Source organism: Pseudochaenichthys georgianus, chromosome 22 (assembly GCF_902827115.2).
Source record: "Pseudochaenichthys georgianus chromosome 22, fPseGeo1.2, whole genome shotgun sequence".
NCBI lineage: Eukaryota > Metazoa > Chordata > Actinopteri > Perciformes > Channichthyidae > Pseudochaenichthys > Pseudochaenichthys georgianus.
The window spans coordinates 15,318,217-15,332,966 of record NC_047524.1 but is presented as its reverse complement, the minus strand read 5'-3'; the positions used below and the strand labels follow the sequence as shown (position 1 = coordinate 15,332,966).

General features: G+C 39.7%; 1 protein-coding gene across 2 annotated transcripts; it reads right to left on the bottom strand.

Annotated features, from left to right (window-relative positions):
- Positions 1-620: 620 nt before the first annotated feature.
- On the bottom strand, positions 621-14,212 carry kif15 (kinesin family member 15). 2 transcript variants are annotated; one of them, XM_034111418.2, is made up of 35 exons: positions 13,970-14,212; positions 13,586-13,616; positions 13,298-13,484; positions 9,890-9,966; positions 9,720-9,757; positions 9,514-9,611; positions 9,239-9,418; positions 8,909-9,118; positions 8,687-8,812; positions 8,167-8,289; positions 7,905-8,052; positions 7,622-7,701; positions 7,304-7,513; positions 6,870-7,047; positions 6,650-6,785; positions 6,181-6,322; positions 5,895-6,062; positions 5,683-5,811; positions 5,460-5,565; positions 5,213-5,378; positions 4,980-5,130; positions 4,209-4,294; positions 4,020-4,098; positions 3,835-3,921; positions 3,630-3,734; positions 3,351-3,473; positions 3,090-3,227; positions 2,909-3,004; positions 2,628-2,792; positions 2,309-2,412; positions 2,134-2,200; positions 2,016-2,053; positions 1,775-1,907; positions 1,308-1,439; positions 621-1,227 (listed from the first exon to the last, which is right to left on the bottom strand). In XM_034111418.2, exons 1-35 carry the CDS (start codon positions 13,986-13,988, stop codon positions 1,153-1,155), a joined length of 4,131 nt encoding a protein of 1,376 aa, XP_033967309.1. In that variant the 5' UTR covers positions 13,989-14,212; the 3' UTR covers positions 621-1,152. The 2 variants fall into 2 exon arrangements, with proteins under 2 accessions (XP_033967309.1, XP_033967308.1); XM_034111417.2 differs by having other exon boundaries at positions 13,298-13,487; positions 13,970-14,211.
- Between the last annotated feature and the right edge of the window lie 538 nt (positions 14,213-14,750).

The window sequence follows — 14,750 nt, the reverse complement described above, 5'->3', positions numbered from 1 at the left end:
TGTACACATATACATCATTAGTCAAAACAGGGCTACATTTGATTTAATTAAAAGGTATAATATGTGGTAAACTGAAGAGCCCTTTGGGAGCCGAAAGAGCCAGCTCTTCTTGGTGAGCCAAATGATCCGACTCAGCAAGAAGAGCCGGAATTCCCATCCCTAGAACAATGACTTCTTCTGCGAGGATTTATAAAAGCAGCTGGAATCCCTTAAGTTGCTATTGGATAAAAAAAAGTTAGGAAACGCCCCTATAGGAAACGCCCCTATAGGAAACGCTTCCTTGCTGCGGTCTGCAGCCAGACCCATCTCGCTCCCGTCGTTCACTATAGGACACGCCCCTATAGGATCCGCCTCCTTGCTGAGACGTGAGGAATATGTTCCACACATCGCTTCCTGCCGGTTGCACTAAATTGAAAATGATATGAAAACTACAAAGCTAAAAGTCCTGCATTCAAAATGTTGCTAAAGCAGGTAATAGCAACAGAATAGAAGGAAATTAACTCATAGCTGCTCTCTCTTTCTACCAAAGTACAGTACTTCAGTAAATATAATTTCCATCACTGCTAATGAATACTATGTAAAACAGTCTATAACAGTTCAGGAAACAATACTACAACATCTGAATACAATCGTTTTAATTATAGCATTACAATTGAAGGACAAGTTGATTATGCTAAAAAAAACAATGCAGTGTGATGATAAAAATCAGGTCACACAAATCACAGTACAAGACATACGAACCTAAAAATGATAAAAACAGAAATGTCCAGTTTTCACATTGACACTAAATTCAGCATTGTTGTAATTTCAATATAGTCAGAGAAGCGTGTCTAAGTGTAATAATTGACATCCATAGAAACCTACGGGGACAGAGGGAGCTTGAATAATTGAAGTGTTGTCACAGTTGATATGTCCATGCTACTGTAACAGCAGATCAATTAAATGAAAAGGTACAGTAGGCTTCCAGGCAAAAAAAAAAAGGGTGAACTAATATGAAATAATTTCATGAGCAGAGTTAAAATTGCATATTCCCTGAATGAAACAGAAAACATGAATTTAAAAATGTTTTGTACACGAAACCATTCAAACCAAAACATTGTACTGGTAAAGATGCAAAATCCTGTAATTTTAAACAATAAATGAACCAGGGATTTAGGTCATCTCCAGTGGCAGACATCCACCTTTGTCCCGCATTAACATCATCTCCGTTTTGAGTTTTTCATTTTCCTTAAAAACAAGAACATTTATTAATGTGGTGTTTTAACCAAAGAGAAACATCATTTGATGACAGCAGACATGTTTTTTACCTCTTGAAGTTTGGTGTTGTCCTTCTTCAGATTCACCAGATATTCAATCCTCTGTTTGTGGTTCTTATGTCCGACAAGTTTTCCATTCTCCTCCGACAGCTTGACATTCTGCTTACGGAGAAGCTCATTCTCCTGTAAAATAAATAATGATTATGTTAGAGAATTGTTTTCCCTTTATTTTACCCGCTGAATATCTTTTAAAAAGTTTCATTTGTAGGCCGTTATTATCAGTGTTATGTTTAGCAGCTCTTAGATAAAGGAGTATAATTCTACACTGTCCACAAACTTGGCCTGAAATGAACTTCTCTGGACTAGAGGAACAGATCACAGACAGGAACTGATAGTTCCTCTGGGGACAGATTTCAGCTTCGGACTAGGTTGCCAGTAGTCCATTTAATCATACTTTAAAAAACATCATGCAGAATTTTCTTTAGTGAAAGATAAAACTCATATACTCAGACTCTGACCTGGACACATTTCTCATCTTCCTGTGTCCTCTGGCCCACATCTCTCAACTCTAGACAGCGATTCCTCAGCTCATTGGTCAGCTCCTGGACGCAGGTTTGAGACTGGCCCAACAACGACTCCTGAGCTTGCAGTCTTATAAAAAGAAACCAGACAGAGCTTGTGAAACATCAAGCATAAATAAAGGAATGTTATAACATGAAAAAGCTGATTTATTTACTTGACTAAAGCACAGGTCCTTACCTTTTTTGAGTTTCAGACAGCTGCTGCATTATGTTGCTCTGTAAACGAATGAGAGGAACAAATTAAAATCTGAGGATTCAATACAGAGATCAAATAAAACCAGCAGATGAATACAAACCTTATCTGCTCTCTCCTCCTGTAGCTCTTTAAGCATAGTTTTCTTGAAGGCATCATTCAACTCATCGCTGAAAAATTACAAGATAACAATATTAATCTACTTATGAAATTAACAATAAATGATATGATGCATTTCAGGGCAGTGTATGGCTGAATGACTGGAGAAATAAACTCACCATTTGTTGTTCCCATTGTGAATCAGCTGGTTCTCCTTGTTGTAGAACTGCTCAAGTAAAGCCTGGATCTGAATCCGGACCATCTCTTTCTCAGTCAGCTGCATCTGAGGACAGAAACAATGTATTTTCATATTTGAAGGACTTCAAAGTCCATAAGGATCATAAGACTATTAAATGTATTAATTACTTTTATTTTGTATGTAAACATTTAATGTAAGTGGAGAAAAACTAGTCAAGTCTGCTGTAACCTTGCGGAATAAATACATCAGTCCAGTAATAAATGGCTATAGATGTACTAAACATTTAAACAAAGATATACCTTAAGCCTTTGGATCTCATCATTCTTGGCCGCCCTCTCCGCGTTCAGCTCTGCTAAAAGTACCTCCATGGTCATCATGGAGGAGCGTCGATTCTCCAGCTCCCTCTCCTGGCTCTCCAGTACGTGGCTCAGGTCTCTGCTGAAACTCCCTGGAGTGCAGGGTGTCTGAGAAACAGAACAAACGTATTTCTTTTTAGTTGCATTTCTTACTGGAAGCTTGCCACATATGTTTTATTTTTAAATGCAGAATTAAGGACTAAAAAGCTAAAAGCAAGTCTTACCCGAGGTAATGATTTAGGCGTGCCTGTCAGATCAACTAGAGGCTTGAAATGTCCATTTCTGATCGTCCTTTCAACTGCCTCCTGCTGTTTTTGTAACTGGTACAAAAGAACATATTTTAGATTTGTTTGACCGTAGTAGTTATTTCTTTGCTCTGTGTTGAGATTATTTAGAAAAAGTGACCTTCTGCTGCAGATTCTGTATCATGATGTCCTTCTGGGTCGTTTGCTCCTGGAGGAGGCTGTTCTGCTCATCTAAGACCTTAGTGAGTCTCTCAACCTCCTCAGTGGCATAAACCACCTCCTCCTGCAACACCTCCACCTGAGGACAATCACATACGCTTTATATACAGTACCTATTGTTTTCTATTTGCTTAACATGTCAAAGCATTCATCCCTTGCAGTAAATATACCAAACAAATCACACAAAAATGATCAAACGTACCTCTATTTTGCTGGATGCCACTCGTCTCTCTACATTTTCTTTCAGGTCACAGATTTCTGCCTGGATCTTAGAGTTTTGCCCCTGGAGATCCTCCCTTTCAAAGCAGGCATCATTGTACTTGGCCTGAAAGAGCAATGACATTGTTATCATCAGCAAGCTCAACAAACATTAAACATATTTACAATAAGAGGTGGTAGAGCAAAAGGAATAGGTAACAAAGCAAAAACAGTGAAGTCATTCAAGTCAAATAAAGGGTAAAATAGGTGGAGGGGTAATTACTGTGATATCATTGATGTCTTCACACAGGTGAACAATGGTCTGGTCCTTCTGGCTCAGCTCACTGCGCAGGTCTCTGGTTTGGTTGATCAGATCTACAACAACATCCTGTCAAAATACACAGGTAGGATTCAGAAGGGTAGCTTTAAACAATGTCATTATTTTGGAAGGAATTCGAAAAATTGGATAATAGTTCACTCAGGCTTACTTTGTCCTGTTCAGTCTTCTGTTCCAAGCCTTTTATCGTTTCGTTGGCAGAGTTGGAATTTTGCTCAAGATCGACAATTTTGGATGCCTTCAAACCAAAAATCAGATAAGCAGGTTTAGCAAATACTGCTACAATTACATATTGAATTTTATTTTGAAAACATGCAGGCTGTTCTTAGGACTGACCTGCTGTTGTTTCTGTACGGTCAGGTCTGAGACTTGCTTTCTCAGCAGTGTATTTTGCTCCATCGTTTCAATAAGTTCTCTGAAGGGAAACACCAAGGTTGCTTGTGTTAAAAAGAGTAATTTAAAATATTTAGAATTGTTACACGCATTAAGCAACTCTAAAAAAGAGAAAGCTGTGGACAAACTCACTTTGATGTGCTCTCTTTGTTTTCTGTTAACTGGGAGATCAGGATGCTTGTGTGCTCTTGCTCCATCTGCAGAGAACTATTCAGCTTCTACAACAGAAATAAAACAAAAGGAAGTTTAGACTGAGATATCAGGAGAAAGAAACGATAAGGCGCTTTCACACCAAGTACTTTGCCGTACTTAGTTCCCAGTACTTAGTTCAGAAGAACTAAAGAAGAACTACAGAGCAAATCGCGTTCACACCGGAATAAGTCCCTGAGGGAGGATTAGGCAAATGAAGCCGCTGACGTCACTTCGTCTTCTTGTGCTTTGGGTTTACTGGCAGGCCGCAAACAACTTCACGGCGTATACTGCCGCCCGAAGTCCCCGGCCGGAAGTCCCCGGCCGGAAGTCCCCGGAGTTGGGGACTGGCTGAAGCCTTCCGAGTAAATCGCCAGAACGCCGACACCTCCTCATCACTCCACTGCTCCCATGTTTTTTTTTGTGTAGCCATAAGTTAGTCTCTCTGCGTTGGTGCGCGGGGCTAATGCTAATGATGATGCTAATGCCAGCAAATACAATGGCGGCTTCACAAAACTTTTCCGAGTTTTACAGGGTGTGGTTGGCAATCCGCCAAGCCAATCAGAAATTGGAACTTTTTTTCTCCCAGGAAAGTCCCTGCTCTCTAGCAGGGACTAAAAACGCAACATCCCAGGAACTATCGGAACTATTCCTGGGAAAAGTACTCCGGTGTGAAAGCGTCTATTGTTTCGATTTTTTGGAGAGTTTACTAACCGTGAGCTGTGTCTTTAGTTGATCGATCTCCTGCTGCTTGTCCTGCAGCTGCTGTTGGGCCTGATCCGCATCAAACTTGGCCTCAGCTTGGAGCTGGTCAAATGAATCCTGCAGTGTCCGATGCTGCTCCAGAAGCTGCTCCCACTCCAGCCTGTTAACACATTGTATTTGTGGTCACTTAAACCCATCAGATCAAGGAGGACATAGTGCAAAGGTATTAAACTAATGCTTACTGGATTTTGTCAAGTTGGAGCTGAGTGCTGATCAGACTGCTGGAGAGCTGAGTCGTCTCTCTCTGCTGCTCGCTGTGACCCTCTCTCAGCTCGCTCCTCACAGCAGACAGCTCCTTGTCAGACGACTGCAGCACCAGACGTAGATCGCGGATCTCAGTCTTCAGTACTGAAACCAGAGGAAACAAAGAGTCATCACCTCCATCTGACAAACACTTCCAACAACACAAGAGGAGCATGAGATCCTTACCTTCTGCGGCCTGCTGTTCAGACTGAAGGCTCTGTTGCAGCTCGTTCGCAGTTTCTTGTCGGTTGAGCTGATCTGTGTTCCTGTTAGCTCGCTCAGTAGAAAGCAGCTGCATAATGCGTAAAGGGGAACAAATGGGCAACATGTGAAACATCAAACAGATATAGTTTTTACACAGCCTTACATTTAAATGAGAAAGCTGTAAATGAACATGAGAAAATTCTACCTCATCCTTGTGGTCAGACTCTTGTGACATCACAGTGATCTGCTCCTCAAGTTTTGCAATCTGCTGTTGCAGCTTGCTGTTCTTCAGCTCTTCCTCATTAAACTGTGTCTGGAAGTGGCTAGCTTGCTCCTGGTGAGACATTAAAGAAAGTACGAGACAATGGAGAATGTGTTTTTATACACACATTTACGGGATAAACCACACTGTCGTACCTGCACTTGACACAGTTCCTCAGTCACAGCCATCTCAGCCATGTCTGAAGGAGGCGGCTCTGACCAGAGGTCGTCCGTGCCATGGTCTGACCCATTCAGGTGCTCCGGGCTAGAGAAAGGCACGAGACGAGTCCGCAGGTTGTATGCTTTGGTGGGCGTGGTGAGAATCTGGTATATTAGATATTGAAGGTAAAACACAAAGTGATTGTAATCAAGACAACAATAACAGATTTTAGAAGAAAATGTTGCCTCGGTGATCTAAATACAAATGTCCACGTCCCCTCACCTTTATGGTTTCAACGTGAATTCTGTTCAGCTCAGACACCTCCTTCTTCTTGTAAGCGTTCGTGGCTTCCAAAATGTTTTCCAAATGCCTGTTGGACTTGTCGAGGTACCTTTTCTCAGACTGCAGCTGAGACATCTGCTTCCTAGAACGCAAAGCGCCAATCAAAAACCATTTTACCCTCTAATCTAAAGTTACTTTATAAGTCTTTTAACACATTGCATGAACACTTACAATACAGTCACCAATCAAATCCAGCTGATATTACATTCAGGGATGGATTGTCACTCCAAATATATGAATACAATATATTTTAAATTTAAGTCAGGGGAAGTAATAGGTTTCTTTTTTTTTTTAATTAAAACTCCTACATACATTTGCCCTCATTTCATTGTAGACAGCAGATGTTGACAAAGAAAAAAGGCTATGAAATTAGAGTTGAACGCTGTGTGCCTACAGTAAACATCCTTACTTGGTGACTTCTTTGTACTCCTCATAGGCCTGAAGGGCGCCTGTGAGGTCAGCCTGTTTCTGGATCAGCTGAGCCTTCAGCTTCTCAATGGCAGCAGCCGAGGCACTGTCTACAGCTACAGGGGTCGAAGAGGCTCCTGGAGTTGTGGAACGACAGTGGTTCAGGAAATGGATACAACACGTTAACTTGACCTGTTCTCTCCTGCTGATAATGATCTTACCCTCTGTACATCTTTCTGTCTCCATAGCCCTTTGGAAATGATCTTCCAGATCCGCAGTAACTTGGGCTGCAGCCTCTTCAGCATTCACCACTGACGGAAGAGAACGGAGTTGACGGTTCTCATTTTTGAGAGCAAAGGTCTCCGCTACATATCGAGTTATCTTTGGGTGATGTTCAACCTAACCGCAGAGATGTGTGCATGGGAAAACACTGTTGTTAAATGTTGGGATTTAATGGCCATTATTTAAAAAAATAAAAGTATATACAGAGGATCTAATGTAAATCTATTGGGTCTTTTAGAATAAGCATGAAGAAAGCTATGTTGGATTCTCGAGAAAATAAATCGTGTCAATATTTAAATGTTTTGTACATCTGAACCACATCCATACACATACAGACATCAGCAGTGGGTAAGGCAGTGTTTAAATGGTGTACCTGATCTCTCAATATCTTTATCTCGTCTTTCAGCTGGTCAATCACGACCTGAGACTCCTTTTCTGAAACTAAGCCTGGTTCCGCCTTCAGTTTTTTCTCAAGGCGATAGATGTGGTCCTCTCGGAACTTGACGATCATTCGGCTGGAATGGATGAACTTGTCTTTCTGAGTCCAGGCCTCCTCAAGCAGAGCCACTTTGTTGAGCAGCATCTGAGTGTAGTCAAACATTTCTGTAAGATTTCATGCACCAAAAGTATTTCCTCACAGCAGCATTTACAAAATTAAATAACCATCCAAAAAACATAATTATTTTCATACCCTCCTCTCGTCTTCGCACTTCTTCCAGAGACGAACTGCAGCCATGAACTTTGCTTTATATGAGCCCTCGGGTTGAATATCTATGGAAGCATTTGATGGGAAAAGCTCATTTATACTTTTGCAATATAACAGAACACTTTTTCTTTCTTTCTATGAATTCACATTTTGACCAAATAACTGTATAACATGTAAGTGGCTGACATTTAAATATTTGCTAATTGTTTAAAGACAATGTTATTAGAGGTTGTTATGGTTAACATGTGTTTGGTACTCGTGTTGTTACCTATGGGGAGTCCGGGTCCTCCTGGCGCTACATCTCTCTCATAGTCCCCTCCTGGAGAAGTTACTGCCTGTGCAAGCAGCTCTTTCAGCTTCTTCACCTCAGCTTGTAACTGCCTCACATTTCCCTGTGTATCTTCATTGATGACGGCCTGAATAAACAGAATAAAAGCACAAGGATGAGATTACAAAGTGCTATTGGAAATAACCAGAACTTCAAGTCAACTTTGTCGTAATACAATATAAATTGTGTTTAATGACAATACCTTATTCTTGATCAACTTGGCCCTCTGGGCAAACTGCAAGGTGGACAGAGTTTCTCCAAAACACTTTGAACCCGGATGAACATTGGCTATAATGTAGGTCTTTGCATTTCCTCCAAGAGAGTCCTGAAAAACAATAACAATTGTTACAGAGAATATATTTTCAATTGATATGGTGCAATAACATATTTTAGTGCAATATTATAACGTTTTATATTCTATTAAAGTGGAAAGAAAATAAATGAATGTGGAGGAAAGTCAAATACTGGAAGAGCACAAGATTTTAACTTTGTTTACATTTAAAACAATTCACAATGCAACCCTTATTTATGCCAACATCTTTTACAATAGTGATTTCAGTAGAATAATCCCATCATATAAATTTGTATTTTACACAATAAAAGCAATTGAGTCATGCCACTGGACATAATACTATGGAAGTTGACTCCACATTGATACACAGCGATATAAGTACTGTACCAAAGCCAAACCAAAGGTATATTAAGTATTTAGAGCTACTCACCCTCAGCAAGAAGGTAAGTTTAGATTCTCTGTAGCAGATGTGACGGTTCTTCCCATTGGACACATCAACCAGGGCCATGATCACCTGACCGAGGCACATGAGGGAGCGATTGATGCTGCTGGCCTCCTGAAAGAGAAGAAATGCAGGTATCGGCAGTTAGAAACAGCAACAATCATAGTGTAGCACTTCAGCTTGAGACTGGATTCATGGACAAAGCTTCACCTTTAGTCTGGATCCTTCTGTGTTTGTGTCTTTCTGCCTCTCAGACCCTGCCAGGTCTACCAGGTTCAACTGAGACATTCGAATGTTCACCACTTCATTGATTGACTCCTTAGACTCCAACATCATGGTGAACACTGCGTGAGATCTGGAAGACTCTCTGTTCATGGAGGTGGAGGCCACTCGTCTATTTCGCCAGCCCGTAGACAGCACCTAAATGGTTTGAAACAGAAAGTATTGGCACCCACATTTAATTATCAATTTCTTGTGATCTCAACTCAACATGTGTTATAAACGACAATAACCTTTGTAGTAACAACATGCAGTGTATACCTGGTAGGCTTCAGCGGCTGAGTTGACGAACTTCTCTACGGCTCCCTCAACAAACAAACCTTTCTTGATGTTCTCCCGGAGGAACAGGCTGGCTGAGGCTGTGTCCAGAAGGTCGTAAATGTGTTCATTGTAGATCTCAATAAATGAACATTTGCAAAGGAAACTCTTGGACTGGCCAGACTTTTAGGAAAAAAGAACAAACAAAGAACCAACTTTATTAGAAAAGTAAAAATTGGTTAATAACACCTTCGTGGCAATGAAAACGTAAAGCTCACCCTTTCCACCTCTCTGTTGATGAGAAAGAACAGGTACTCAAAACATCGAGGAATAACACCCCTTAATTCATCTGTGAAGTTGTCCAACTCAGATGGTCCTAGAGCAGAAGACAAAAAAAGAGAGTCATTTTCAATTCTTCTCTTGCTGGATGTAAGAGAACATGTAGATATTATATGTAGATGTTAATGATATATTTAATTCTCACCAAGCATGGTGAATGTTTTTCCTGAGCCTGTTTGTCCGCTGCAGACGCAAAAGAGAAATTGATAAGGAATTAAATGTTACACAGGAAGCCCAACACCACGAAGACCAAGACAAAGTGCCCTAAAATATTTTAGATTTTTAGTTATCATAAACAACGTTAAAACCACTTACTAGGCAAATATAGTTCCATTGTATCCATTTACGCAAGACTCAACAATATTCTTGGCCACGCTGGAGAATACAGACTCCTGTTAAAGAACGACATAAAGATTAAACACAGAATCTTGACGAGTCATAAATAATTAATCCTACTAAAGTTGCATTTATTAGTCAATCAACAGACAAATAATACGGAACTATTTTGAAAATCCAATTGAAGTTCATTTTTTGTGCAAAAGTTGCAGAAAATGCAGTTTTCAGCCTCTCAAATATGGAGATTTCCTGCTTTCTTTTTGATATCCTATTGAACTGAATCTATTTTGGTTTTAGCCTGACAAAACAAGACATTTTAAGATACAACCATATGCACCTTTTTCCTGGCATGTTATAGACAAACACGTCATTAACTAGGAAATGCATTTCCTGCTGAAAATGAGTGTGAATGCTGTAAACTGTGTACATTTGTAGCTGAATTTAGCTGAAAATGCAGAAAAAGCTGAATATGTTATTAGTTGAATGGTCTCTGTAGCTGCTTTTAGCTACAAAAAGCAAGTAAGTGTGTTGCTGCACTTAGCAGAGAAATGCAGAAAAGTTAAATGATTTGAATCAAAATGGTTACAGCTCAAATGCATTGCAATGACTTTGTTGAAAACTTGAAAGTGAAATGTTAAAACTGGAAGAGTAGGAAAAATAGTGAAGAAGCTTAATATTTAAAAGAAAATATTTTAAAAAGGTATAAACAACAAAATGTATAGCCTTAATGTCCTGAAATAGCTGAATAATTTAATAATTGAATGGTTTCTGTAGCTAGGTTGAAGGAGTTAGATATTAAATGTAAGTAGTAGTGAATTAATGTCTATTAAGAAGAGCAAAGAAAGTAAAAACGCTTTGAAAAGCAGCAGAATATTTTAACTGCAAATGTTTGAACTAAAACCATACGTCACCAATAATGTATAAAATATGTGGAACATGTTGAAGTCAGTATGAAGTCTCCATCAGACAGAAGATAATAGGCTGAGACAGTCTGTTAAGGCCCTGACACACCAACCCGATTTTGGGAGTCAGAGGCCGTCAGAGGCTGTCGGGCATTCGCGGCGCCGTAGTCAGGTTGGTGTGTCCCGCACCGTCGACCGTGACACGCCTTATTTGGACTGCCAGACCCGATGCATGGCCGATTCAACATGTTGAATCGGCCATGCATCGGGTCTGGCAGTCGGACCAAATAATCACTCTGATTGGCTGTTCAGCTAGCAAATCAGTGCATGAGAAGCGAAGCGGAAGTGAGGGACGTAAACAAACGATTTAAGAAGGCACACACAGACTGCTATTCATTTTCATCTCATCATGGCGATCTGGAATGATGCAAACGAAGACCTGCTCATCACCTTGATCCAGGAGAGGCCAGCTCTGTATGATATTACGGAGAAAAGATACTCTTCTTCTTCTCTGTCTTCCGGTTGTTGCCTCTTTTGAATGACGAATACACACTACCGCCGCCAGCTGGTAAGGAGAGTTATTGCCACTCACGCACTGAAGTCGGTGCGGTGTGTTCCCGTGCGACACATGGCCAAAACGCAGGAGAACACGGCCAGGCAACAGCCGACTTCAGCGTCGGCTAGTCCTCTGGTGACTGCTTGGTGTGTCAGGGCCTTAAAACTCCAGTCTGTGTGTTTGTGTTTGAGGTGATGATGTTATCAAACACCTGTGTGTGAGCCCAGAGATCAAAGGTTACCATGGTGACGACATTATCAAACACCTTTGTGTGAGCCCAGAGATCAAAGGTTACCATGGTGATGTCAAGTGAAAGGAGAGCCTTTCCATTGTTCTGAATGAAAAATAAACCTCTTACATTTCTAACTATAGTTTAAAAACTGTAGCTGCTATCGGTAAAATGTCAACACGTGAAGCATGTCAAGACCCTGAGGGGTCTGCTTTCTTGTGTACTATGGCATTCAAACGATAAAAAAGCTGCTGAAGGTTAATCCATAGGTTAATCCAATGTGTCTGTGTCACTTTGAAATGATTACTGATAATCCATCGTCATATTTATGGCAAAAACGGAGATTTCATATTAGCTGCTATGATAGCTACGAGAGTGCATGACAGCTTCCGGTTTTGGGCATTCTGGCTACACATCACTTTATTCACCAATGGGTAATGTTTAGATGGATTTTTAGGAACTCCCCCTCGATTCTATTGGCTCTAGCGGTTAAAAAGAGATGTCAATCATCAACATCGACCGATGGGTTCCAGAGATATGGAAAATGCACCCAGATGACCCCAGAAGTGGGTATTTTTTTCGAAATCTCTCTAAAAAGGTCACATTTCACTTGTTTTGCATCAATCTTGATACAGGGTACTTATTATATGTTATAGTTTGGATTCCTAAAGCTTTTAATCTACTATCCCATCATTCAAGGGTGGTTTTCACTATAAGTAATGTTTTTTGTTTTTTTTGGACAGACACTATAATTTACATTGTTTTACTATGTTCAATCTGAATTGACTTTAAAATAAAAACATCTATATTGATTCTGACTTTTCTACATCCAACTCATAGGTTTATCATTGCTTTGAAAAAAAAAAAGATTATTAATTTACCCCTTTTAGAAGGGAAGATATAGTCATTTGTTCTGGGAATGTAATTTTCGAGCCTGAGACCTGAAAAACAGGCTCAGGGCTTAACAGGTTAAAATGTTTTATTTGTCAATGTAAGAGAGGTTTTCCCACAATTCAAGCATCAAATGATGTCCCAGGAGTGTAGGGTTTGGGAATTATGGCAGGTTTAAAAAAACAAAACAAAAAAACATTTAAGGCGAATTTCAAGCTCTCCTCCACTCTAGCTGTGACATCACGTACTTTAAGCCTTAAAGAGCTGCGCAATACACACTAATGTTCAAATCTAAAGAAGGCCTCTTTACCAAGCTCCAAACTAAGTTAAATATCTCAAAAACTGTAAAATATTTTTGAAGAACAAGTTGGATGTCTTGTGATCATTTTAAAGTTGGAATGAAGTCTCTAGCTGAAAGTATGTGGGAGGAGTAGCATTTGGCGCACGGTGTAGGTAAAAGAGGATTTGAAGGTTCCTCCCATTAAGTTCCATGTTACAAAAAGAGTTTAAAAAGCTGAATATTTCAAAAAATATAACATATTTTGAAAAAGTTGAACATTTCCCGTCATGTGCTGAAAAGGCTGAATATTTTAATATTTGAATGGTTTCTGTAGCTGAAAGTATGCTATAGTTATTGAGAGCCAAACTATTTGGTGAAATAATAAGAAAAGGAAGAAGAAGATTAAAGAAACAGAAGAACTAATTAACATAGAATATAATTGGCACATTGATTGATAATAACAATAACTTTATAATTGCAGCCCTACGTTCCAGGCTGACAAACGATATAAAAACTGTGTGCTCCCAACCTGAGATATTTCCATGTCAGCAACATGATCATAAGTGAAGGTTCGTGGTTCTGGTTTTGATAGCAGGCGGATGGTGTTGGCTGAGGTAACTGTGAGACAAAGCTTCTGGTCTCCATCTGTGGTCAGCCCAGTCTTATAGGTCAAAGGCCGTACTCTCACAAACACTTTGATGGCATCATCCCCGTCACTGCTGTAGGACCAGAAATAAGATTAAACCTCTCAACGGCATGGAATAAAGTAGTTTAATGCTTTGAATGAACCAAGCAAAGCGTCCTAAAGGTACATTACCTGGCAACAAGTTGGGATGAATCGCCAGATCCTGTAAAGTTAAACAAAATTATACGATTGTTAACGTTTGTTTAATGACTTTTTGACTTCCTATATCTGTATACACAATAACACAATCTATACACAAGTGTACACGTTTTGGTGACAACGTTTAACGTTAAACACAACAAGCTTACAGTGACGTTACATTTTGTTGAAAGCTCTCTGCACGTTCAAAATGGCTATATTTTAATATATTAGCTTTAAAGCGAGTTAGCATAGCCATGCTAGCAGTCTCGGATTGGGTCACCTTACTTGCTAGGATTACCAACAACATTTGACATTTCGCAAAAACTATATAGCGGTTAGTTTGCAACTCTAATAAATATATGTTTAGTGTGCTACCTTTTCCACTGGAATTCATTGTTGGCGACGATTAATTCGCGCTGTTAAGATGTCAAATATAACGCTTCTTCCTTCATAGCACACTCCGACTGTCCGACGAAAGAGGTTGTTATGTTTACATCCTTCGAAATTGGCGGGCAGATTTGCCTCCACTTCTTCTTCGTTGGTTTTCAGAAGCGGTTGACATACTATCCTTCTTCTTCTTCTTCTTATTGGAGGGCCACACTCAAGCATGACAGGTGCATACCGCCATCTGTTGTAGCAGAGTGTTACATCATGGCTTTATTTTGCTTTTTCAAAGGATACAAATATCAGAATAAGGGGTAATAATTTAAATGAACTGTCTCTTTTGCTGGTCGTACTGTCCCCACAAATATAATGACTTACAAGGAGCACAACAACAACAATTATATCACCATGAGTATGCTATTTCAAGTAAAACATGCAGGCGAAAATGAAATAAAAATGTATTAAATAAACCTAAAATTGACAGTTTAACATTTCTTGTTTTGTCTATATTTGTTTATATCAAATTAGTTTGGGACATTTTGGGGACTTTAACCTTCAACAGGATCAGTATATTGCCTTTATTTATAAAGGAAATAAGATAAATCCTCCCTCTCTTGACACTTTGCTTTCAGTGCTTTTTTATGGCGCACAAAGCAAAGTCAGTCATGCAGGGATGTTTATATATTCAACAGGGATGTGAGTTTATAGCCCTTTATAGCAAAGTCAGTCATGTTTGGGTTATATTAACTGTAACTAAATACATCAACCATTA

Coding starts and splice junctions, on each gene's coding strand:
- kif15 (XM_034111417.2), bottom strand. Junction 6,063..6,180: donor TTCACGTTGAAACCATAAAG/GTGAGGGGACGT, acceptor CTAATATACCAG/ATTCTCACCACGCCCACCAA. Junction 3,005..3,089: donor TACAGAATCTGCAGCAGAAG/GTCACTTTTTCT, acceptor CTTTTGTACCAG/TTACAAAAACAGCAGGAGGC.